This window comes from Carassius carassius, chromosome 32, assembly GCF_963082965.1.
Source record: "Carassius carassius chromosome 32, fCarCar2.1, whole genome shotgun sequence".
Classification (NCBI taxonomy): domain Eukaryota; kingdom Metazoa; phylum Chordata; class Actinopteri; order Cypriniformes; family Cyprinidae; genus Carassius; species Carassius carassius.
In genome coordinates, this window is record NC_081786.1 from 21,915,865 (window position 1) to 21,942,790 (window position 26,926).

Consider the following 26,926-nt stretch of genomic DNA (forward strand, 5'->3'; position numbering starts at 1 on the left):
GATTATTTTATTATCACCACTAGAGGTCAGGATGTCAATTTAACAATGAAGTCGAGGGCTAAACCCACAGAGAAGCTTTAGAACGTAGTCAAAAACTTCTTCTAAGATGGTTCTCACATTAGTAAATTGCAACATAGTCAGTAACATAGAATCTAAAGAGATGACATTTGGCATTTTGTTCTGTGCTTGATTTATGAAGAAATACACGATGGCTTTGTTAATATACTGATTAATGGAATGCACCAGTTTTACTTCAGTGGGTTTTAATAAATAAAAGGGGAAGACTTGGCAGCTAAACCACAACTACCACTACTATTACTTTATTACTTTCACTACTACTATTATAAAACAATAAAATAGTAATATTATAATAATATAAGTCCCTAGGATTTTAGATTTTCGGTTGTTTTTCTTCTGTAGAGAGCTGCACGACAGGAGTTTCCTGTATAGATGACTGGAAGGCCCCCCTGTGTGCTGACAGAAGCCCCATCACCATAACAACTCTGCTTTGGGGATGGTGGGGTGCAGAGCAGAGGCAGTATCCATAAGTGAATGATGATGACGGTGAGGGTCGCACAGAAGGGGGCAGATGTGCGCGATTGGCTGGCATCACGGCGAGACAGCGTTTACCTACGGGGAGGCTGACAGCTGTAAGAGAGCACAAATTAAGTGTGCCGTTTATGCTCTGAGAACAATGCACTCTTTGTACTCTGTGTCCTTTAAGTACATAAAAAACCCTTCTCTTATCAAAATGTCACTGAAATGTTGAGACTTAATCACAGCTTTGTTTCAGAAGGACGAGGTAGGTTATATATGAACTAACTAACTAATATATGAATATGACTTAATTAGTTCTTCTCAACTCATTAGTGGGCATCATTAAGCTTCTAATGGGGCCTCAAGATCACTTAAATAATTTAAAATAAAGTCAAAACAAACATTAGGATTATAGCACAAATGACTAAAGATATATTAATAATTTAACCCTTTTATCTTAGTTTCTTAAAGTTTTTTGGAACTCACAATAAAATTGTGACAAAGTCATCTAAATTAATAAAATATTATACAACTATTTTTAAACATTTTATGCATATACTTTCTTTTTCAAACTATTAATAAAATATTATAAAACTATTTTTAAACATTTTATGCATATACTTTCTTTTTCGAACTATGCTAAGCTAGTATTTTATTACGTGTTGTGAGCTGTGTACATTGCTCTGGACAATGAGGGCCTTAAAAAAGAACAAGGACATTATTCAGGGTCAGGTCAAGTAGAGGTTCATTTTTACTTAAAAAAACAAAACAATCGGTAATACATTAATTTAGCGACCAATTCTCACTTTTAACTAGTTGCTTATTAGCATGCATATTACTAGCATATCGGCTGTTTATTAGTGCTTATCATTTAAGCATATATTCTGCATTACCATATTCTACATCCTGACCTACATAATAACTAACTTTTAAACTACCTATTAAGCAGTAATTAGGCATTTACTTGAGCAAAAGTCGTAGTTAATTAATAGTGAGAACTGGACCTTTAAATAAAGTGTGACCAAAAAATTTATCAAATACGGTAGATGCTAAAAACGAATTTATTTAGATTTCATTCTGTACAGGAAATTTTTGTTAAAAATGAGTTCAGTCTTCTTAAAAATACACTGTTACTTAATTTCTGAGTGTATTTTGTGCTTATCTATGCTTATAAGGGTTAGCTTAGCAACATGCTAATGTAAAACCATCAATATTTAACTTACGTGTCACAGTCTTTCACTCTCTTTTTCTCCTTCCTTTTTCTCCCTCTGTTTCTGGGTTTCAATCTGCAACAAAATAGAGCATTATTGTAATTTCAGTTTGTTTGTCTACTAAAGTGTAACTGCGTCAGAGTAGTCACTTGTTACCTGTCTTGTTTCTTTGTAGGTTTTCTTAGTCTTGCATCACAATGTAAGAGAAAGCAGAGAGAAAAGCGGAGAGATCATTACAAACTTGATTGAAATTTTTAATTCAACATTTATGTTCAATATTCATATCTACAATATAAATACAAAGCTGTGTCACGATGCAAAACATGTGGTTGCATGAACAAAATTGATCTCTTCCTTACCTACATTCACAGGCTTTGTGCTCCACAAAGGTCATCTCCACATATTCCTGGGCCTGCTCCGCTGGCTTAATCTTTAATAACTGCAAAAAGTCATAATATTAATATCTATAGCAACCATGTGCAACACAAGCAACAGTCGCTATATAAAAGCATGAGCTATTATTCACAATTACTGGTACCATGTTTTGTGCTACTTTTGAAACAATAAATATAGTTGGCCTTGACGAATGAAAAATCCGTACTTGCATGGTGGTGTTAGATGTAAGTGTAGGGTGACACTCCAGATTCTCATCTCCACAGCAACCAGCGCAGCGGACCAATGGCACACAGGCGGGGCTGAAGATGTGCTCCACCTCCCCAGGGTACTCCTGAACCACTTCCACTAGTTTCTCTATAGTGCGGCAGAAGCTTTTCCCCCAAACCTCTTGAAACAGCATCACTGCAACACAGCAAGAGAAATACAAGACAATGACCTTTACAAGTGTGCATGAATATGCAAGAAGAAATTACTGAGCATTTGGAAGCGATCACTGAGCAAACTATGAACTGATTAGTGAGTGGGAGATCTATCTATCAAAATACTAGTAACTCATTTGAGAAGACATTACTATATCTATTTGCCACATGATCCACATTCTGCCACAGTTAACAATAATTCTGTCATGACAACTCTTGGAGAGTTTAACATGGTAATATACTTGGCAATTTAAATGTGTTTGGACTTGGTGGAATAGATCTGCTACAAGGCTGCTGCTGCGGCAGAACAAGTACTGAGGCTTGCTGCTGCCAATAACTCCACAACATGCTGCTGTGAGCATGTAAGAAATACTGCTGCTGCACATATAACATAAAAAATAACCCCCATTTATAACATACATGAAATCACCCTGTAGCAGATCTACACAGGTGGAGCTGGGGGAGGTGGAGGGTTTCTGAAGCTGAGCAGCAGTCTCATTGGCTGCTGATGTAAAAGAAACCAATCAGCTGTGCCATGAGAATAATCATGTGTTTATATCAGACTGGGTTAGAACCGATCGGGCCTGTGCCATCCAGAGTGTCATGACAAAAAATTGTATTAATGTGCCTCACTACACTTATTAGTTCTCATTAGAATCATACCTGTAGTTATTAAAAGCCAAACCTCATAATCAAAATATCTTTGTCCTTATTTCTCAAGGCAATTGTATATATTTACCTATGCAGAAATGTACAAATAATATAATTTCTCATTTACTTTTGAAATACAGGGACTATAAATATTTATCTGACAGCATATTTGTTTCAAAAATAGCCAAAAGGAGTCTGGTTAATAAATAACACATGGCAAGTAAAAGGACTTTGTAGGTTTTAATATAATGTACAGTCTCTTTTGTACAGTTCCTGCAGTAAAATATCCATTTCTCATGTGTGTCTGATCCTCATAACAAGAAAGAAAATTTAAAACAGAGAAAATTATATGTATAAAACTGATGTTTATTGTTTCGTAGTTGCTCTAAACTTTGCAAACACAGTGATGTATATAAGACTATGTTAACTATATGCTGACTATGTATATAATACTATGTTATGTTTTACATCATGAGGTCATTTTCTTACCTTTAGCGCTGTTGTTTACATTTACTAAGGAAGAACTCTGCAAAAAAAGAGTGTAAAAAGAGACAGATTATAATATAGTCTCAATAAAAGTATAAACAAAGGCAACAATAATATAAATAGTAGTAGTAGTAGTATTGTTATTATTAATAATAAGCCTAAAAAAAGTAATTATTATTTGAATAAATAATAAGACAATAAAAAAGCAGTAGGAAATTGACAACAGAAGGTTGGTGATACATGAGTACAAGTGATATCTTAAACCAAGAACATTATATAGTTAAATTTGACCTAATTTAAACAAATTAATGATATTTGAGGTAAGTAAATACATAAATACACTTGTTTAGATACATAGACATTGCACATTTGACATAATTATTTCTGACGTCTGGAGAACATTGAATTTTTCATCAAATTGCCCAAAACTGTTTAATTTTAATACACTCTTAAAGAGGTGTTTCCCAACTTCTTTTTTTTTTTTGTCTTCCCACAGTCCCATCAAACAGTTCCACATTTTTTTGTCATCAAAAAGGATCCTATATAAGTTCTTCAACAAACAAGTATCACTGGTTTGGGAATCACTGACTTAAACAGGGCCTTTAAGCAACAGCACTCACTGGAGGCAAGAAACAATAATGCATGGTTCCTGTGCTGTTATAGGACATCTACTCTGTGAAAATCTCACTTTCATGTGTGCCAGGACAAGATTCTGAGCCCTATCATATTCCTGTGTGTGTCTGTTCAAGTTCAAAATCTCTTTCCGGTCGTATTACATTTAGCTATTTTCCCATTGTCAATCTCCCTCTGTGGTTATACCTCAATCAATAACTTAGTTATGGATCATGATTAAGCTTTGCCTGCATGTTCTGTGAAGCGCAAACGTACGGGTGAAATAAATGACCTGAGAAGGTTTTGGGACAAGAGAAGAAACAAGACAAACAAGTAAATATTGGAGCTGCATTTCCAAGATGGAGAGAGCTTCGTGACAAGCTGAAACTACAGAGAGATACCGAACTCGCTTGCATTCTAATAAACAGGTATGCATCAATTCAGCTAACTGTATCTATCCGTATATTTTATGAAACGATGATGTCTTGTGTAAAATGCAGACGGACTAGCTCTCATGTATAGTATAATGTAAATCCACATGTGTTCTATATCTAGCTGGATAAAGTAGCTTCAAATGCAGTTCACTATCTTGTTCGATATCATAGTATAATCGTAATTATAATTATTAACGAAAGGCGACCGTGTTTTTTAACATATATTACTACTAGCTAAATGGAATATTGATTTGATAGGGGTCTGATAATTCATATATCTGTCCGTTCGAAAAGACGTGATTGTCAAAATACTAAGTTAGAATGAGTGCAGAATGTGGGGAGCGACAGAGCGCGTGTTCCAATGACTCCAACTCCCATGAGCCCACGCTCTTTGCCGACGTCATCAAAGTACGTCTTATGTTATTATTTTGATTGAGTGACCCCCTGGTGGCCAAAAATCCCATACTGTACGTTTAAGGGAAACTGCATTCAAAACTTTTGGATGGGAGATAGATACCAAACTATCCACCAAACTCTCCAATACTCCAATACTCTCCATCCCAAGGAAATATAAAACAGTGTTTGTGAATTAAATGAATCAAATAAATCTCTAAACCTTTGCTTTGCAATATATTATGTTATATTGTATTGCACTATACACCAGATAATGCTACAGGCTCTTCGCAGAACTTTGTAGTAAATAAATTATAGCCTATATAAATTAGAAAAACTGGGGTCATGATTAGGCAATAAAAATGATCTGGGATCGTCTCCATTTCCATTCTCCATCTTTACAGCCCCTTTCATACATCAAACCCAGTAAATAACTGAAAAAATGACCATATATCTAAATACACCACATTTGCTGTATACACAATCAACAGTGTTCTTGTGTTTTACTATTAAGAATTTAAAGGCCTAGGTCAAACTTTCATCAACCATAAAAGATTAGTTTGTGAAAGTGGATTGGAAATGCTGCAAGGTCAATGTGTTGAAATTCTTATTCTGAAAAGAGGGAATTTACTGAGACATTTTCAGTAAAGAGAAAGTACTTCCATTAACCCCATGCTATATAACTCACACTGGCAGTGCAGAACTTTCACTTCTTGTTCCCTATTGAAAAAAAACTTTGACAAGGCTATGGGCCCATTCATTTAAAACACATATAACACAGTTATTAAAGTTGAGCGTCCATTAACTTGAGTGTGTGTTTTGGAAAGACACAAAAGCAATGGTAAAACACGTCTATTATTGGAATGAAACATGTATTTTATAATTAATATTTCTCTTGACTGTACCATATATAATGAATAATGTTAATAATGATCAATGTTTTTCACTGAGCTTGTCACTGTGCATTGTAGAATTTTCTGCATAGGCTGCATATAGTCTTAAATATGCTTATAAGGCATAATAATTTTGCTGTAACTTTGGATTATGCCATCTAGGTAGGCAGCAAGCGTTCGTTGACAGTCACGGATAAAGGTAGGCCTATTCACAGGAGGTTTCTACACTGCAGGACTTTCAGACATGAGAAGGCAGGCACTTGGCATTTCCATGCTCCTTTGGTCATGAACAGAGGAGCAACGTTCTCAAAAACTTGGCACATCATTTTAGCTATGTGAGGGACCTCACGTAGCACCTCTTTGTCCCTGTGTGTGTAACCAGATGGACTGTGTGAAAGTAAAGTCCTCCTGAAGGTTCTATACGGGTCATAAATACTGAATAGGAATGTTGAGAGAACCTCCCTAATGTCACCAGCAGGAACTTCTGTAAATAAGATCAGTGCTTAAAGGTGCCGTGTTATATCGGGCCACTCAGACTAATAATATCAAAGAAAGAAGGAAGTAAAAATCAATTTCAATCTTGTTTTTCTTTCACAATGCTAAAGAACACTACAAATTGTAATGCTGATTACTATTTACTGTTCTATTGTATTATATTCTTTATGATTTTTCACTACTCACTTTAACTTGTCACCATTATTGTGATAAGTGTTGACATCCATCTGTGTCTAATATTTTATTGGCTCCTCAGTCTGTTCGGATTATTTTGATGAGTCCACGATGTTAGTGCCTTAGGCTAATGCTTAAATTGCAGACAGGACAGACTGCCCTGGAAAACACTGAGATGTAGAAAGCTCTATCTTTATATATTACAAATATCTATCTATCTATCTATCTATCTATCTAGGACTCTGAGTGCATACTGAACTTTAGGGTCTCCTACATCTCAAAACATCAGGTTTAATAACCTCCAGTCGTGCAGTCTGAAGGATGCAAGGCAGGAAGTTTCAAGCAAAAAAGGAAAGCAAACAAAATGGTAACCAAACATTTCTGCAGACTTTTGACTCCTCTTAAAAATGTGGATTATGATAGAAACTCAGTGCATTACACATGCAAATAGGAAAACATGAGAAGTTGTTTGGGAAAATGTGCTGGCTCCAGTGATGGTGAAATATATATTGAAATACTAGTGGTTGTGATTTGCTCGGTTACTGACACTGCAAACCGTGTCACGCACTTGTTCAATAATTTGATTCTGGAATGGTTAAGAAAGTCATTTTTTAATGTTAAAATGCAGTGACAACTATAGATAAGCAATCAGTTCAATTTAAAACTCATGTTATAGTTTTTTTCACTCCCAGCTGTAACTCAGGTCAGTATGTCTACGAGAAAAAAGACCTGTCTAATAATAATCCACAGTGACCTGAAGTCATACAGAAAGAGTATTCTTCCATCCTGTCTTTTCCAATTGATCCAGCAGTGTGGGAGAGGGCTGGCCTGCTTCAACAGGAAGAGTCTTAGTAAACTGAAAAAGAGACTTCAAGCAGACATAAAGTCTATGGGAACTTTACTTCAACATCACAAATTAGAAAAAAAAATCTATAAAATTGGTGCCAGACTGCACGCCTTTATTGGCAAAACTAAGTGAGACAGTGTGGATCACTGGAACATTTCAATGACCCGTAATAACCACGAGCTCCTTTATATTTAATAATGAGAACAGAATCCTGTGATCATGGTTTCATGCAGGCTGTTGCTTGAGGTTACATTAATTCAAACGTCTGTGAGCACACAATAAAAGACACATTCAAAAAAAACATTATCAATAAAAAAAGCATTCTCCAGAAGAATTTCTGCTATTTTCACAAATAACTAGGCTACCCAACGAATAGTGCTTCTTTACTGGCCCAGTGCAAATCTGTCAGATCGCAGCCTCGCATTACATTTTTTCTCCAACAGAAACATTTCACATTCAATTGTTATCCAGCTTTTGCAACATATTTGTGAGTTACATAATACAAAATGTACAAAACAATATGATTTAGAGAAAATTTTGTTCTTGAATTTTTGTTTTGTTTTCAAACTTATACTCTAATATCCTGGCTAATATATTATTAATGCTATTAATATTATGGTACTTTATTGAAATTATTAAAGCAATAATCATAATCTCCCTACCCATGGTAAAATCATTATAACGCACAAAAGTCAAGTCACTGCTTTTGAATGAATCAGGAACTATGATACGATAAAAGACATTATAATGTTCAATAAGCATTTTTTTTAATAAATGATAACTGAAATGAAAATGTATTGTGAAAAGGAATTCTTCATTATCAGCAACGATTTCCAATTGCTCAGCAAAATAATAACTTTGTACACTAATAAACTGTATATCATGAATTTTTTTTTTTTTAAGTGCTCAGATTATTCTAATTCAGATTCAGGACAACACAAACAATATTTTCTTGGTTAAAAACATCTCCACATAAACTCCCTTGAAATTAGCCAACCATGGATAATTGTGCTCCTTATTACAGTAAGCCCTGTTGTGGCTATGTAAATGGGAGCAAATTGCCTCCAGATGATAGATTAAAGCCTACAGAGTGGATGACAGTCCCCTGGGTGCCACTGAAGGAAGGACAGATCCATTTTTTCCTGATTGTGATTGCGCCTCGTCCCTTGGGCCATAACCAGGCCTGTACAGGAAAGAGCCAAGGTCCTGTCACCACAACAACTCATGCTAACTGAGACGTCTGGAAGCGTATGCATGTTAATTAATGCATGTGCAGATGAAGGGATATATGGTGAGAAGTAGGGGCTGCAGCATAAGTGTTTTGTAGTTCATCCATATTGTAGAAGTTGCTCAGTTCATAAAACTATCCTATAGAAAATTCAAGCTAAAAAGCCTTTCCATATAAAATATTTTCTACATGAGTTAAATTAATGCTTTGTATTAATTAATGTACAAAATCTTGTGATACTTGCACAGATACAAGTTTGCAAGCTAGTCATTTCCATAATTTTTTATATATTTACAGTAGGGAAGTCAGTGGAGACCATCAAATGTTTGGTTACATTCACTTTTAAAAATTTATTTTGTGTTCAGCAGAAGAAAAAATATATACAGGTTTGGATTAACTTGAGGTTGAGTAAATGATGACCATTTAAATTTTTGAGTGAACTATCCTTTTAAATCCTCCCTCATGCCTAAATTCAATTTGGCGGGAAAACCTTTGGGAAGTGTCGCTGTGTGCATGTTGACTCATATTTCCTGTTGGTTTTACTGACACAAAAAGGTGATGCCTGTGGAGATGAGTGGACATGTTTGTTGTAGTACATAAGTGGAGTGTCCATTTGAACCAGCTGGAAAGGACAACAATACTTGCACACAGTTTAGATGTATTTTAACACTAGAAAACATTACTCTGTGGCTAGCAGATCTTGAACAGGTGTGGTTAGGGTTAGGAACACTTCGTACTCATCACATAATCTGAAGTGAGCAGGATCAGTTAACAGTGGTGGCTCAGGTGTTTACTTTGCCACCAAGTCTGTCAATGGAGCTTGAATAAATAGCTGCCACTCCACATTATGGAGGCAGAGGAAGGCCGAGCAGACACAGATGGTCGGCTTCAAGTATTATTTTGCTGTAAGTGTTGACGGAGAGGAAGCACCTGCACTGAATGTTGTCCTGAGCCTCAGTGTACATAACATACACTCGTGCTGTGCTCCTGTCACTCTTTCTTGCCCCTCTTACCCTTATTGTTTTTTCTCGTCTTGTTTCTTCAGCTTTTTTCTATCTTTACGGTATACTTCTTTTTGCTGTCTGAATCACATCCTCTTTTTTTCATCATGTTTCTATCATCGACTGAGACAATTCTGGAAGATTTTCAGTGATCTTGCCTTTCAAATTTTGATCTCGACCCTTTCTTTTCTTTTAGACAGAACTCATGTACCTCAGGCCCATAAAGTGTTTTAATTAGTTACAAGTATGTTATATAAAATCAAACTCTTATTTTATTACTTAAATAACTGTTTTCAATTTTAATATATTTTAAAATCGAATCTATTCCTGTGATGGCAAAGCTGTATTTTTAGCATCATTATTCCAGTCTTCACTATCACATCACAGAAATTATTATAATATGCTGATTTGGTACAATCAAGCAATCAATCGATCAACAAAACTTAACTAAACATCGATGTGTCACTCAGAGATGCACAACAATTCTGCTGTGGCTTTTAGGTAATATTTTTGTTGGCAAAATTGGACAAAACAGATTTTAGATTTTGCACATTTGCACTCGTGTTTGTCCTCGTGACAAAACCGGTACTCATGTGATAGCCTATTGCTCTTTCTGCTGGTGTGATATCGCTTATCATATGATATGAGTATGAGGCAAAACTCATATGGGGGATTTTTTTCCCTATTATCTTGAATTTTAATTGCATTACTGTATTTATGGAGTTGTTGCTCTGCGCTTTATATTTTTCACTCGTTTTAAGTTAACGCGTTAAAGGTGGGGTAAGTGATTTTTGGAAGTCAATGCTGATATTTCAAATCACCAAAACAAACACCCCCCTTCCCCAAAAGGGTCTCACCACTATTTTGAGTTTTGTGTTTCCCTGGGTGTCCACTAGTGGTCTCACTTCCCCATAGTCACCCCACTGCAGGCACTACATTTCCCACAAGCTTTTGTCCAATTCATCACTGTTAATTGCACACCTGTTAATTGCACTCAGCTGTCTCCACTTTCATCGTTTGCACCTGTCCATATATACCAGCCTGTCTCTATCTGTTTCATGGAGTCCTTGTTTTCCATCACCCGGCTTTCTCGTGTTCCCTTGTGTTTTTCTTGTTTCTTGTTTTTGGACTGTTTTTGTTGTTATGACCTCTTGGCTGTTTTTTGGATGTGATTTTGGATTCCCCATTAAATACTGCGAATGGATCTCTCGTTTTCTGTGTGCATTCGTTACAGAAGGACTCCATCATGCCCAGATCCAGCAGTGTGGTATTTCGTATCCGTTCCCCAGCCAGCATTGAGGAGCGGAGGGGGAGGTTCCAAAACCTTTTTAACGCATGCCTGGATAACACTGTGCCTGAGTGGGAGATGAAGGAGCTGGAGATCCTGGATTTTGGGGGGGTTCGCCATGTACCTACAACATCAGTCTCAGTGAGATACCCCAGCCACACCTGTGTCTCCAGACAGGAGGACTGCCAGCCCAGTGCCACTGCACAAGATGGCCGCCAGCCCAGCACCACAGCACAAGGTGGCCGCCAGCCCAGCACCACTGCACAAGATGGCCGCCAGCCCAGTGCCACTGCGCAAGATGGCCGCCAGCCCAGCGCCACTGCACAATATGGCCGCCGGTCCTGTGCCACAGCAGAAGGTGGCCGCCAGCCCAGCGCCACAGCACAAGGTGGTCGCCGACCCAGTGCCATAGCACAAGATGGCCACTGCCCCAGCGCCACTGCACAATATGGCTGCCAGTCCTGTGCCACTGCACAAGATGGCAGCCACAGGTGACCATCCAGAGTTAAGTCAGGTCCCCACTGACCAGGTCCCCATGGTCCCTCCACAGTCGAGTCAGGTCCCCGTGGGCCCTCCAGAGTCGAGTCAGGTCCCCATGGGCCCTCCAGAGTCAAGTCAGGTCCCCGTTGGCCCTCCAGGGTCGAGTCAGGTCCCCGTGGTCTCTCTAGAGTCGAGTCAGGTCCCCGTGGTCCCTCCAGAGTCGAGTCAGGTCCCCGTGGTCCCTCCAGAGTTGAGTCAGGTCCCCGTTGACCCTCCAGAGTCGAGTCAGGTCCCCGTTGACCCTTCAGAGTCAGGTCAAGTCACTGTTAACACTCATGAGTCAGGTCAAGTCACCATTAACTCTCATGAGCCAAACAAAACCACAGTTAGACCTCATGAGTCAAGTCAAGTCACCAATGATCTTCATGGGCAAGGCCAAGTCACCAGTGTTCTTCATGGGCAAGGTCAAGTCACCAGTGTTCTTCATGGGCAAGGTCAAGTCACCATTAACGCTCATGAGTCAAGCCCAACCACAGTTAGACCTCATGAGTCAAGTGAAGTCACCGTTGATCTTCCTAAGTCAAGTGAAGTCACCGTTGATCTTCCTGAACCCAGTCAAATCACCACGGATCTACCAGAGCCTCTTATGTCTCTGCTGAACTACTAGAGCCTCTTTATGTCTCTGCTGAACTAACAGAGCCTCTTCAGGTCTCTGCTGAACTACCAGAGCTTCTTCACGTCTCTGCTGGACTACCAGAGCCTCTTCATGTCTCTGCTGAACTACCAGAGCCTCTTCACATCTCTGCGGAACTTCCAGAGCCTCGTCACGTCTCTGCGGAACTTCCAGAGCCTCGTCAAGTCTCAGCCGAACTTCTTGAGTGCTCGTCCTATCCTGTCATGGCCATGGAGGCCATCCAGGAACTCACCGCCTGCCCTGTCATGGCCATGGAGGCCATCCAGGAACTCACCGCCTGCCCTGTCATGGTCATGGAGACCATCTACCATCTCATCAGGGCCACGGAGGCCACCCGGAGGCCACCCTTAACCTGTTCATGTTCACTATTTCAGGCTTACCCAACCAGACTTGCTCTCCTGTGCCATCGATCCCACTGTGGTGGTCTTCTGCGCCGCCCTGGTGGGTTTCTGTTAGGGGTGTAACGATTCACTCGTTTTCTCGATGCATCGATTAAAAACCCTGTCGATTCATATGCATCGATCTTGAAACATGATTTTTGAATCGTGAATCGCCGATCTTGGACAGCAATCGATTCAAAATGCTAAGAATCGAATGAATCGCCATTTCTATAGCGATTCAATGCTTTCAAAATGTATACACATTAAATTACTACACGCACGAATTAATGGAGACCTTGAAGAGTGTTCGTGAATCGTGCCTCTTATCTGTCCTTCACACGCTCCACTGTTTACCGCCTGAGACTGTCACAGGATTGCGCTCGCGCTCCGTTCGTCTCTGACGCAGCTGACGTGTGATCTATAGGACTCGTGGCCAGTAATGCTAACGTGAAGTAGTTTTACTTTTCTGTAGTTTGTGAATGGCTCTCTGCATCTTACCGACGGAGTTACCGGAGCCGTCGACAGCTGTATTTATTGGATGGACGGAGCAGAAATGTAAGTGTCTAAATCATACGCACAGATCCATTGAATGATATATGTTTTTAAACAATGCGGATGAACCGAATATAGGAAGGAAACTTTTAAAATGAACCACAGCATTAACAACGACCTTGAAATAAGAGCGCAAGATTTATCTGATAATATGCATGAAAGTAGCGTTTGTTTCATTAGCAAACAGACATCTGGCACGTTTTCTCTCAGAATCATTCGCTGATGGAGAGGAAAAGTTAAATAGAGATGAAGACGTTTTCACACTGAAAGAGAAGCGATCTCGCTCTCATAGACGTGCCAGGCTATATCTGCAGCTAAACTGAATAAAAGCAGAATGTACTGATGAAACTAAAAAAAAAAACACAAACAATTTATGAATGATGCAGTGCTAATTGACATTTATTACAGTACAGAAACTATAAAGTATATTTTCTACCTTATTCTGTGCAGAAAATTTAAATAATTGCTAATTAAATGTAACCTAGTATATAAAACAATCATAAAATTGCCATTAGGAAAAAAATATCGATTACAAACGATTGATTATTGTCCACCAGTGTATTTGATTTATTACAGCTAATTAAAAGTAATTAAAAAAGAAGATAATTCCTTGTAAAAAAAAAAAAAATAATAATAATAATTATTATTATTATTATATAGGCTACATAGATAAAATGATTGTATTTGACATTTCTGTCACTTCTGAAATTATGGCTACGCCCCTGGTGTGACAAAATATTAGCTTATACATAATACTCTTTAAGCTCTTTTTTAAAAACTTGGCTTACATACATTTTTACGTATGCCATGTCGCATCATTAAACTTGCATTTAACAATGGACAAAAGGTTTTTTTTTTCTAACCTATGGTTCTCTAAACATAAATGCTACTGTAATTTGCCCCCTGACTAAGCATTTAAGTAATTTAGTAGAAGCATTTAAATAATCCCGTGAATGCACTTAAAGAATGCAGAATCGAATCGTTATAATCGAATCGAATCGAATTTAATTGTGAATCGAATCGAATTGAATCGTTCTAAATTTGCAAAAATCGTTCTTGAATCGAATCGAAAACCTATGAATCGTAATCGAATCGAATCGCTGCCTTGCCAAAGATTTACAGCCCTAGTTTCTGTCTCGACCGCACGGCTGTGGTGGTCCTCTGCGCCGCCCTGGTGGGCTTCTGTCTCGACCGCACGGCTGTGGTGGTCCTCTGCGCCGCCCTGGTGGGCTTCTGTCTTGACCGCACGGCTCTGGTGGTCTTCTGTGCCTTCCTGGTGGGCTTCGGTCTCGACCGCACAGCTGTAGTGGTTCTCTGCACCGCCCTGGTGGGCGTCAGTCCCATCGTCTCTGCTGTGGTGGGCTCCTGTTCCATCTGCGCCATCCCAGTGGGCTCCAGTTCCACCTGCTCCAACCTGGATTCCTGCCCTGTTGGCTCTGACCTGGGCCCCTGAACTCTCCGTTCCCTCCTGGCCTCTTTGTTATTTATTTGTTGTTTTTTTTTGACTTCCGGTCTCTGTTTCCCTCTATGGACCTGTCCCTCCATCCCTTCCCCTGGTCCTCCACCGGTCCACCTCCCTCCTGGTCTCCTTGTTGTTGTTGTTGATTTTTTTCACTTCCTGTCTCGGTTTCCCTCTATGGACCTGGCCCTCCGTCCCTCCCCCTGGTCCTACGCCGGTCCACCTCCCTCCTGGTCTCGTTGTTGTTGTGTTGTTTTTTTCACTTCCTGTCTCGGTTTACCTCTATGGACCTGGCCCTCCATCCCTCCCCCTGGTCCTACGCCGGTCCACCTCCCTCCTGGTCTCGTTGTTGTTGTGTTGTTTTTTTTCACTTCCTGTCTCGGTTTCCCTCTATGGACCTGTCCCTCCATCCCTTCCCCTGGTCCTCCACCGGTCCACCTCCCTCCTGGTCTCGTTGTTGTTGTGTTGTTTTTTTCACTTCCTGTCTCGGTTTACCTCTATGGACCTGGCCCTCCGTCCCTCCCCCTGGTCCTACGCCGGTCCACCTCCCTCCTGGTCTCGTTGTTGTTGTGTTGTTTTTTTTCACTTCCTGTCTCGGTTTACCTCTATGGACCTGGCCCTCCGTCCCTCCCCCTGGTCCTACGCCGGTCCACCTCCCTCCTGGTCTCGTTGTTGTTGTGTTGTTTTTTTTCACTTCCTGTCTCGGTTTACCTCTATGGACCTGGCCCTCCGTCCCTCCCCTCCTGATCTCTGTGTTCCTTGGTTTGTTCTTGTGTTCGGTGGAGCATCTGGTAGCTGCTCCTTAGAGGGGGGGGGGGGGGGGGGGGTAATGTCACAGTGTCTGGTCTGTGTTTCCCTGGGTGTCCACTAGTGGTCTCACTTCCCCATAGTCACCCCACTGCAGGCACTACATTTCCCACAAGCCTTTGTCCCATTCATCACTGTTAATTGCACACCTGTTAATTGCACTCAGCTGCCTTCACTTTCATCGTTTGCACCTGTCCATATATACCAGCCTGTCTCTATCTGTTTCATGGAGTCCTTGTTTTCCATCACCCGGCTTTCTCATGTTCCCTTGTGTTTTTCTTGTTTCTTGTTTTTGTTGTTATGACCAAAATAATTTAATATGTTATGACCAGTTAAATAAATATTATGCAATTCTGAGGAAAAAGTCAGAATTCTGAGATGTAAACTCACAATTGTGAGAAAACAAGTCAGATTTATGAGATAAAAAGTCGCAATTACCTGTTCAGTGGCGGAAACAGGCTTCCATAGATCACAAGGATGCCCTTGGGTTTGGAAACTTGGGATACTACAATTTTCATTGAATTCTCTGCTCTAGTCTATGGCACTGCCTTTATTACACAAATAAATCTGCATATTTCAAACAGATTGCTCAAAGTTTCTATCAACATTGCTTATTGATTTACTTCTGTTTCAAGAATCTCTAGCCCAATTATGTGTCTGCCCTCAATGTGGATTTTTTTTTTTTTTTTTGGGGATCTTGGCGACATCACAAGTGTGCTTAGGGGGAGCATTGCCAACAACATCTTCTGACATAAGATCAGATGACCGAAATATCCAACAAAGCAATGATCCTCAGTTTTAAGAACAGACATAGGAAGTTCACTCTACCAGGAAGCTGGAATCTGTGATTAAACACAAAAGCTTCAAAAATATTCCAGCCCCACTGTCCTGTCCATAGGGACTAAGATCTAACACAAACATGTAGAACCAAAATATAAAGTTATATGAAGGGAGAGAGACAATGTACATGATACAATGAGGAAGGAAATGAAAGATGGCATGTTGCATGACCGCCCGAAAAGAAAATGTATTAACACTCAGAGGAAAGACTATGGAAGTGCACACTGCAGCTGACACCGGAGACAGGAAGGTAAAAAAGACAGGAAATTAAGAAAATAGAATGGCTGCAAAACTAGTAAAGAATGAATGAAGCTGCACATTCAGTAAAGCAATCAAAGAATCTACAGTATCATGAGGTGACTGTGGATGTATTTAACAGCATGACCCAGATGTTCAGCCAATCAATCAAAAAAACTACAAGGCTATTAGGCCTAGAAAGAAATATCAGAGCTTACTCAATAAACACTCTGGGACAATAAGAGGTTTCAGACTTTTTAAGAGTCTGAAATACCTCTTAACTTTGTTCAGTGGTTCTCAAACTTTTCAGCACCACTTTTGATCAAATTAGGTGTAGGCAATGGAGAAATTTTAGACAAAGTCAGAAAACAAATTAAGGTTATAAAAACCTTGTGGGAACATTGTTTTGAAATGTTTCTAAAAGGTTGAAATGTCCCGTTTTCTTGTTGTGGTTATGACGTTATAACCCAAAATATGTTATTTGAATGTTGAATGTTAGAACATTTTCTCTTAGCGTTATAAGTACATTCATCAAATACAAATAATATCATAAGGACGTTTTGAATGTTGATCTCAGAATCAAGTAAAAATATAATCATGGGAACTTTCCAAGAATGTTGTTCTAAGAACGTTTTCTCTTAACCTTGTGTGAATGCATATCAAATATTAAGAAAGTTATAAGAACGAAAACATTAATAATACTTTGCCCTAACATTTTTATAACTGTTAAAAAAAATCGTTAAAAAGAGAATCGTTCCTATTAGCTGAAAGTTTCTGGCAAAATATCAGAAAATGTTGCACTTTAAAGGGTCAGTCATGAACTGAGAAATATAAATTTTCTTGATCCTTAGACATATAAGAGGTTATTGTACTATAAAAACATCCTGTAAGTTTCAAAATTAAAATCTTTTGTTAAAAACAACTTATATTGAAGCCAATTTTCCAAAACGACAGATTGTGGAATGTACCACTCTATGATGTAATAGTGTCTAAACACATCCTACGCAGAAAAAGATCAATACCTGCTTCTACATCACTGCCTGTTTAGCCCCGCCCACCGATTCACACATGCAGTGTAAATAACAAGATAGGCAAACGCAGGTCTGCACAGAAGATAAATGATAAAGTTGTTTACATTTTTTTAAAGGAGTAGTTAAAATTTGTTTACAAACAAGGCACAATCTTGGCTCACATTTAACAAAAACCCACCAATTCACTCTCAACAAATTAAAATATGGTGAAATACCAATCAGCTAATCAACTCAAAACACCTGCAAAAGTTTCCAGAGCCTTCAAAATAGTCTCTCAATTTTGTTCACTAGGAAGGATACACAATCATGGGGAAGACTGCTGATCTAACAGTTGTCCAGAAGACAATCATGGACACACTCTTCACAAGGAGGGTAAGCCACAAACATTCATTGCCAAAGAAGCTTGCTGTTCACAGAGTGCTGTATCCAAGCATGTAAACAGAGAGTTGAGTGGAAGGAAAAAGTGTAGAAGAAAAAGATGCACAACCAACTGAGAGAAACGCAGCCTTATGAGGGTTGTCTCGCAAAATCGATTCAAGAATTTGAGTGAACTTCTCAAGGAATGGACTGAGGCTGGGGTCAAGGCATCAAGAGCCACAACACACAGATGTGTCAAGGAATTCGGCTACAGTTGTCATATTCCTCTTGTTAAGCCACTACTGAACCACAGACCAGAGCCGTCTTATCTGGGCTAAGGAGAAGAAGAACTGGACTGTTGCCCAGTGGTCCAAAGTCCTCTTTTCAGATGAGAGCATGTTTTGTATTTCATTTGGAAACCAAGGTCCTAGAGTCTGGAGGAAGGGAAGCTCATAGCCCAAGTTGCTTGAAGTCCAGTGTTAAGTTTCTACAGTCTGTGATGATTTGGGGTGCAATGTCATCTGCTGGTGTTTGTCCATTGTGTTTTTTGTAAACCAAAGTCACTGCATCATTTACCAAGAAATTTTGAAGCACTTCATGCTTCCTTCTGCTGACCAGCTTTTTGAAGATGATTTCATTTTCCAGCAGGATTTGGCACCTGTCCACACTGCCAAATCACCAAAAGTTGCTTAAATGACCATGGTGTTGATGTGCTTGACTGGCCAACAAACTCACCAGACCTGAACCCCAGAGAGAATGGAGTATTGTCAAGAGGAGAATGAGAAACAAGAGACCAAACAATGCAGATGAGCTGAAGGCCACTGTCACAGAAACCTGGTCTTCCAGACCACCTCAGCAGTGCCACAAACTGATCACCTCCATGCCACGCCGAATTGGGGCAGTAATTAAAGCAAATGGAGTCCCTACCAAGTATTGAGTACATGTACAGTAAATTAACATATATTCCAGAAGGCCAAAAATGCACTAAAAATTGTTTTTTTTATTGGTCTTATGAAGTATTCTAATTTGTTGAGATCGTGAATTGGTGGGTTTTTGTTAAATATGAGCAAAAATCATCACAATTTAAAAAAAACAAAGACTAAGGCTGCGTCTCATTTCTCTGTCTTAGCCCTTACCCTTACCCCTCCCCCTCGGTTTTGCGCGTTCATGTGAGGGGAAGTGGCGTCTCAATTCTCATTCTGATCAAGGGCTAGGGCCAAGGTGAAGGGCTACATAGCCCTTGAAACGAAGTTTGCAGAGGACCACACTTGAAAGAGAGGGGTAACAACGTATAATTTTTTCAAGAAGTGCCAACATCAAGCTTTTTTATGGCTGAGCGTCGTACTGTGAAGGAGTCGCACAAATGTAATTTTCATCAGTTTAATTGACATTATAATTATGACACTCGTGTTTTAGGATACTTTAATACAATGTTTAAGCGATTTTAATTGTAATGTTTTTGTTTTGAATCGCTAGTTAACCGCTAGCTAGCAGCTATATTTGTCGAGCAAAGCTAACGTTAATTTTTATCTGTATCCTTGACATGACACTTCATATTATGTTTTTTAGGGGAAATTAGTGTGAAGTGAATTTTCGTGACATTACTCGTTATTCCTTGATTGATTTGACCGGTGGACACAATCTTCTTCTACGGTGTCTTTGATTGATGGCACACAAGCGTGCAAAGATAAAGAGAGCCCAGGAAATCGACATCACAACCTGAGACGACGGCATCTTCGTTTGTTTATGTCAATGCTTGTCGCCTCTGTTGACGTAGCAGCCAGATAGTGGCAAGGGAAGATGACGCAAACGGCAATCGAGTGGCGTCTCATTTCTTAGTGGAACGCTCTACCCCTACCCCCCTTCACTCGGTATCGAGAAGCAAGGGGAAGACGCAGACAAAGTGGTAAGGGGAAGGGGAAGGGGTAAGACAGAGAAATGAGATTGGCCCTTAAACTACTTCAGTCTGTGCGCATTGAATTTATTTAATACACAAGTTTCACAATTTGAGAATTATTGTAATAAATCAACTTTTCCATGACATTCTAATTTATTGAGATGCACCTGTAGTTGTAAGAAAGAGTTTGTAATGTTTTTTTTTAAAGTCCCCTCTGCTCGCCAAAGTAACAAATATTTGATCAAAAGTACAGTAAAAAAGTAATTTTGTAAAATATAATTACGGTTTTAAATAATGGTCTTCTATTTTAATATATTTTAAAATGTAATTTATTGCTGTGATGGCAACACTGCATTTTCAGCATTCATTACTCAAATTTTCTTGAATTTGGGATTCAAGAAATTATCACTTATTATCACTGCTAAACACACACATACACAAAACAATGACCCCCAAATGTTTAAATTGTATATGGTAGTGTCTGTAAGGATATGTATTCTAATAAAAAAATCTGAAATAAATTAGAAAATAAGAATATGTATAACTTAGAATGCATGATTTATGATGCCCGCCACATTCCATTATATATTACACCTAACAATCAGGTATTCTTTATTTAGTTAACACTTTTTACAATTCCTCTAGTACAACATCCGTTGGGTTACTAGCCTAGAATTTACCACTAAAACATACCACAGACATAAAAGCTCAACCAACAATGGACTTTTCGGTTACCAGATTTTTCTCTTTTACCACTAAGCCAGACCACCCACATAAACCAAAATAAAAAGTTGCCATTTCTATGTCAAATATAAATGGTGTTCAAAAAGGTAAGGTTGCCCTTTAAACCTCAGCTTCCATTATAGACACATCATCACGGGTGACACATAAGCTTATGCTGAGGTCAGCATATACAACAATGACAAATGGAAGAATTTTTCCCAGTGCCTGACTCAACATATTTCTGGAACGCTCCACCCGACACGAGAGGGCAGGAGAAGACATTTATAAATGGTCTTCACAAACACATGGATAATATTTACTTTCTTATTCTGTTTGCTTTCCTCCAGAGATGGCTAACAGTGGCAGAGCAGATGAGACAGAAGGGACAGGTGAGACAGACAGCTCAAAGGAGACATCCCTCCCTTGAGAAGAAAAAAAGAAATGCATTGGAGAGAGCTCTCATTATTTAGCAAGACTCTGTCCTAGTCCATTGGGACCTGTATTTCATTCCACCCAAGGGCAGAAGGTGATCGAAATGCATTGCATTGCACCAGTTAGTACTAGGTGGCCAGTCTGAACAGCAACGGGTTTAATAGAGATTCAGTATCAGTGCCAAAATAGCTTCAGCTGTCACTAAATGGTTGGTCTTATCCAAACGAGACAGCATCTGCATGTGGGCATTGGTTAATTAAAATTCACAAACTGAAGACTAATGCCTTGTATTATTGCACTGGAAGAGTGCAACTGAAATACTGGAATAAGAGCATGTCTTTTTAGGTGCATTGAACGATCTTCAAACTTTTCCATCAACTAAGCTTGCACATAAGTAAACCATTTAAAGAGTATTTCATGCTCAATCCACTGAATTTAAAATATGCAGTTTTCTTCATGGAGCTTTTTAAAACTATAATGAAAAGCATCTGTGCATTTTGGCACTAGGTTGTCTCCATATAATTAGTTAAAGTGGAAAAAAGTGCTAAATTCAATAGCACTCATTTGACTGGCCACAAAGTTTTTGTGTTCTCAGCTCTCGAGAGGGCTATATGTGTTAATGTGCAAGTTCAGCAAAATTTTCCTCAAGATATGGGTGTAATAATAAATAATGAAAGAAGAATATAAATAATTATAGGCCTACTTATAATACTTAAAGAGATAGTTCACCCAAAAATAAAAATGTGATGTTTATCTGCTTACCCCCAGGGCATCCAAGATGTAGGTGACTTTATTTCTTCAGTAGAACACAAACTGAGATTTTTAAGTCAAACTGTTGCAGTCTATCAGTCTTATAATGTAAGTGTATGGGAATCACAGCAAAAAAAAAAAACACAAAGAAAAACTCTGCTGCTCATGACAATACACTGATGTGTAAAGACACAAAATGATCAGTCTGTGCAAGAAACTGAACAGTTTATATATATATATATATATATATATATATATATATATATATATATTTTTTTTTTACCTCTGTTTCACACAATGTCCAAACTGTTAGAACTCTCCTGAGCGCGTTCTCAGCAGCAGGTGGGTGAGACGTTGTCTTCTTCTTCTTGCTTTATAGTGGATTGCAGACTTATAAGTGCATTACTGCCACCTATCTCTCAAATGGACCATTGACAATGGTTCACTTGAGAGATAGGTGGCGGAGATGCACTTGTAAGTCTGCGATCGGGAGAGTTCTAACAGTTCGGACATTGCGTGAATCAGAGGTAAAAAATTATATAAATACTGTTTGCACAAGCTGATTGTTTTGTGTCTTTACACATCAATGTATCATCATGAGCCGCAGGGTTTAATTTGGTTTTGTTTGTGTATTGTTTTAGCCATCCACTTACATTATAAGATTGACTTGTGTTCTACTGAAGAAACAAAGTCACCTACATCTTGGATGCTCTGGGGGTAAGCAGATAAACATCACGTTTTCATTTTTGGGTGAACTATCCCTTTAATGCAGCCAAAATAAAATAATATTGGCTGCATCTGAAATGGCATGCTTCCCACCCATATAGCAGGCAAGATTTGTATCTGGAAAGAGTAACATGTCTGAATGCTCCTAAAACAGCAGTCAAAAAGTACCCAGGTGACCTATTACTTCCTAAAGATTTTGAAGTGCACATCCAGTGGTTGCATTACTATCCCACGGACCCTGGGAGAAAAATGGCAGTAAATGACAACGTGGTGAATATAGTATGTGAGAAAAAATTTATTCTACACACATGCATACTATATAAAATTAACCTTCTATTAAAAACAGCATGTTTTTTCTGTGAAAGTCTGAAAATAGATCAATCCAAAATGTATGTTTGATGGCAAACATGCTGAAGATGAGCCAAAAGACTGTTGAATCATTAAATGATATGCTTTTGTCTCACAAAAGCAGTTAATTCAGCAAAATGAAGTCTCTCCTTCAGTAGTTATGTTTCCATCCCCGTTTTTATGTGCATTTTGAAGTATCACACCAGAAATAAGTAATGAAAATGCCAAATGTAAAAAAGAAAAAAGGTTTAAGGCCCACTTAAGGTGGGATTTGACTTGTGTGAAAAAAAGGTTAATGCGAATAATGACAGATGGAAACGCATTTCGCGAATATATTTCTCCATGTGCATCAAAAAAGTCATGTGACTTTGCACTATGGGACGACACATCCTGACTAACCAGTGGACGGATCTCGATGCACAGCGTCAGAAATATTGTTATAGTCATTCTTAAATGCCTGAGCAAAATCTATAGTCAAAGTATTCCTGTATAATTGCTTCCAAAAACTCTCTTCCATGACTGCGTTCCCAAACAGCAGTATCCACCTCCGAAGCAATGGCCGCATGTTTCGTCAGCTCACTCTGAGGCGCAAGTAATACTATGAGATTTATTAGTAAACTCAGGCTTTTACTACTTCGGTGTACTAAATGGTGCTTATTCTCAAATGTTTTGTGATATTCCAATTTTGTGTTAAATGCGCAAATTTGGTCGGCTATTGACATCCATAATTTTTTTTAAACAGCTTTGCTTTGACTCTATTGATCTGATGAGGTGAATCAGATGTTTGATTTTCGAGACATATAAAATGTGATCTAGGTGAAACTCCAAAACAGTAGGTGGCAGTATTGCACCTTAATACTGGTTGCTACTCATCATAAAATTGAGGGGGAAAAAATGAAGACTCTGTAGTTACTGCTGAAAAAAAAAAATCATGTCAAAAGAGATGATGGACGAAAGTAAAAATAAAAAATAAAAAAAAACTAAGCTTTCAAGTGTGGGAGTTTTTTTGGGGGGGGGGGGGGGGTTCCACAAAAATGACACACACACACACCAGTCTGCAGAAAGTGTCAATCAACAGTACATTTTTTAAACACTTTTGTACAATTTTGGTTAGAAACTCTCTCTTCACCTCCCCACATTGTATTTTGAGTATGCATTATTGGCCAGAAAGAAGAAAAATCTAAATAAATTTAAAGGTGAATTTAACTTAAAAATAAATAAATAAATAAATGTTATTGTTTTTCCAGATATTCTATTGTTTTTGTGGAAATATTGTTATTGTAAATTATTTTGTCAATGATAACTGTGCTATACCAGCACCCCTTGTTGCAAGCCTTAGATTGTGACATATTTTAATTGCAGAATGACACATTATGTAATGCAACATTGAATAAAATTGAATTTGCGTAGTTACAACTTACATATTTATTTGTAATCCCATGTAATACCCATACTGAAGATGTTCATGCTGTGTGTAGCATTTTAACCTGTGTCACACAAACATTGAAGTTTCCATGATAGACGTTACTCAAGTTTAAAGAAACCATCTGTGAGCCGATTATCCAACTTTGGAAATGATACAGCAACTCCCTTCCCTACACAAGTGATCATTACAAAAGTGTTTCATACTGATCCTCTGAGAACAGGAGATTCAAAGGAAAATTAATGTAAATTTCAAAAATCACATTGCTTTTATGCAATGTGAATGTCCAAAAAAAAAAAACCCCTTCAATCAAGGTTTGCTATAATATTTATACCTTTGTCAAGATGTTAACGTTAATTTTACATAAATTTTACATTATAACAATAAGAAATGTATGTTATTTTGTTGTTGAGCATATAGATGGAAAGATTCCCATTCATATTTACAGAGGAAGTGTTTAATTGAACCTTTTCTTTACAATAATCAGCAGCATCAGTAACAGCCGGTGTTTGCCAGCTTCCTGCAACTCCTGAAATAAAATAAATCTAGGTTTTGCCGCAAGCGCAGAGACAAGAGGAGACAGACCCTCTCTGACTCACCCACACCTGGTATAGGGCCAGTGATATGATAATATGTGCAATTTGGCGTAAATCATTCGTGGGGTCCGGAAGAAGTGTGTGGTTTTTGGTTTAACTAAGCCCGATAAACCTTGTTCTGACCTGCCAGTATAGGATTAATATTGAATGCCAACTTATATATTCAGGTGACAGATTATGAGAGTGATTAAACTGTCAAACTTGAGGCCGCTTCCACAAATGAACTGTAGTGGTCTATAACAATGTTTGGCTACACCTATTATTAACAGGTGCATACAATGTGACACATCACAGCCCATTTGTGAACACAATGAAATATCATTATTCAAAGCATGCTGCTTTTCTGTTATGGAGGAATAGATAAGAATAATGAGGTGGACTCTCCTGCCAACTTTTCTCTTTAAAGTTCGACCTTGCCATCTCACATAATATGAAGTGCGAAATTTTATCTTGTGTTTTGGGACAGTTATCTTCTTATTCAACATTTTGACATTTCAAAATGAATAGTCTGAAGGGATATAGACAGTATGTAATTTCTGTTTATATCTTAAAAGCACATGCTTGTTATGTCTGAGCCTGACTTCGACTAATACTGCCTAATTGGTCTCTCATTATCTTTGACAACATTAGAAAGCATATAAAAACATAATCTGTCTGTCTGATGATGTTGGCATTCATTCATCATTAGTGAGTATGGAGAACACGTCCTGTCGGCTAAAGGGCGATGCAGTTCGTCACGTTCCGTTTCATGACTCAACGCTTTCTCTTCCAGCACTTCAAAAAGGGATCAAGTTATAGAGAGTGTTATAAAAACAGCTGTCTGGAGGCTTTACTGGAAGCCGTGTCAAAAGTAAACTGACTCCATTCATTAAGCCAGTTCTGACCGTCAGCTGCACGTAGACACGTTCGAATCCCCCTCATTATATTTCAATGAAGGATATGGAGTATCTCTGATATGAACAAGTAAGCCACTTTCACATTTTTTACATTCACACTGGACGCGTTCTTACAGTATGTTCATGAACTGAGCAACACAATAAAACAGGTCTCTAAACACGGTTTTCTTCCACTTTTACTTTTTTAATTTGACATGGTTATTTAAAATATGAGCAATCGCATAAGTAACCAACGAAATAAAAGAACGCGTGTTTATGTGAACCCCATTCAGGCGATAAAACTATAACGCTATCGAGTCTCCTGTTCAGTGAATTAAATAGCGTTCTCGTTTTGTGACATAGGCTTGAAGCGCATGTGGTGTGCGCTATAATTTATGCAGGTTAAGTGTAAAAAAAGGACGGCCCATATGCTCACCTGTACAGGTAAAATGTTCAACTGGACCGCAGCAACTATTTGTAACAGTGCCGTCAAATAACCCATCTCGACTGCCAGAGCAAGTCTGACCGTGGAAAGATCCAAACAGTAGTCCATCCAAATGGTAATGTCAATATGGAAATGTCACCATAAATTCCACAAAACGGTTCTAGGTGGCAAGTTCGCGCAGTAAAGTGTGCGTTGCTTTTTTCAAAGATACCAAATCAAATGAAACAAGATGTTTTCTTTTTGGTTTCATAAAATATCAGTGCTGACACGTCACTTAATTGCATCCAATCTAAGATCTAACTCGGAATACCAGCGGCAAAATGTTTAAAATAGGTCCTTTATGAAGTAAACAGTGTTTTAAATTATAGCTTGCGTGTTTTAATCGTCCTCACGCGCCACTGGAGAGCCAGCGTCTGTTTCCTAGTGCAAGATTCCTGCTCGCGCATTTCCCAAATACAGTGGCACACTTCCATACGAGCGCCCTGACTACCTTTCAACAAGTTGATCATTTAGCCTAAATCTCCTCCTCCTGAAGCCTTGCTCATATTCATACTGTCCTCCCACTGCCCTCCCCTCCATGAACTCACATCTCACACTTTACTCACTTTTCTCACTAATTATGAGTAGAGCCACGTAAAAGTAGAGAAAAACTGGTCGTGGTAACATACAATTGTTATATAAATGACTTACCTGATCTAATCCCCAGATTCAGTTCTATTGGTGTAATATAGCCTATTTAGACGGATTCAGTGATGAATAACATTTTCTTTATAATGAACAATAAAACCTCTAATGATAAGTTATTGCTT

General features: G+C 38.6%; 1 protein-coding gene and 1 long non-coding RNA gene across 2 annotated transcripts in view; both read right to left on the reverse strand.

Annotated features, from left to right (window-relative positions):
• LOC132112992 (uncharacterized) overlaps nucleotides 1-26,926 on the reverse strand; it is a 190,407-nt gene that overhangs the window by 5,956 nt on the left and 157,525 nt on the right. The window lies entirely within an intron of this gene.
• On the reverse strand, nucleotides 104-26,612 carry pgfb (placental growth factor b). Its single transcript, XM_059520766.1, has 7 exons — nucleotides 26,109-26,612; nucleotides 3,704-3,740; nucleotides 2,350-2,546; nucleotides 2,108-2,187; nucleotides 1,905-1,934; nucleotides 1,761-1,823; nucleotides 104-648 (listed from the first exon to the last, which is right to left on the reverse strand). The coding sequence occupies exons 1-7, from the start codon at nucleotides 26,223-26,225 to the stop codon at nucleotides 627-629; spliced, it is 546 nt and encodes a 181-aa protein (XP_059376749.1). The 5' UTR covers nucleotides 26,226-26,612; the 3' UTR covers nucleotides 104-626.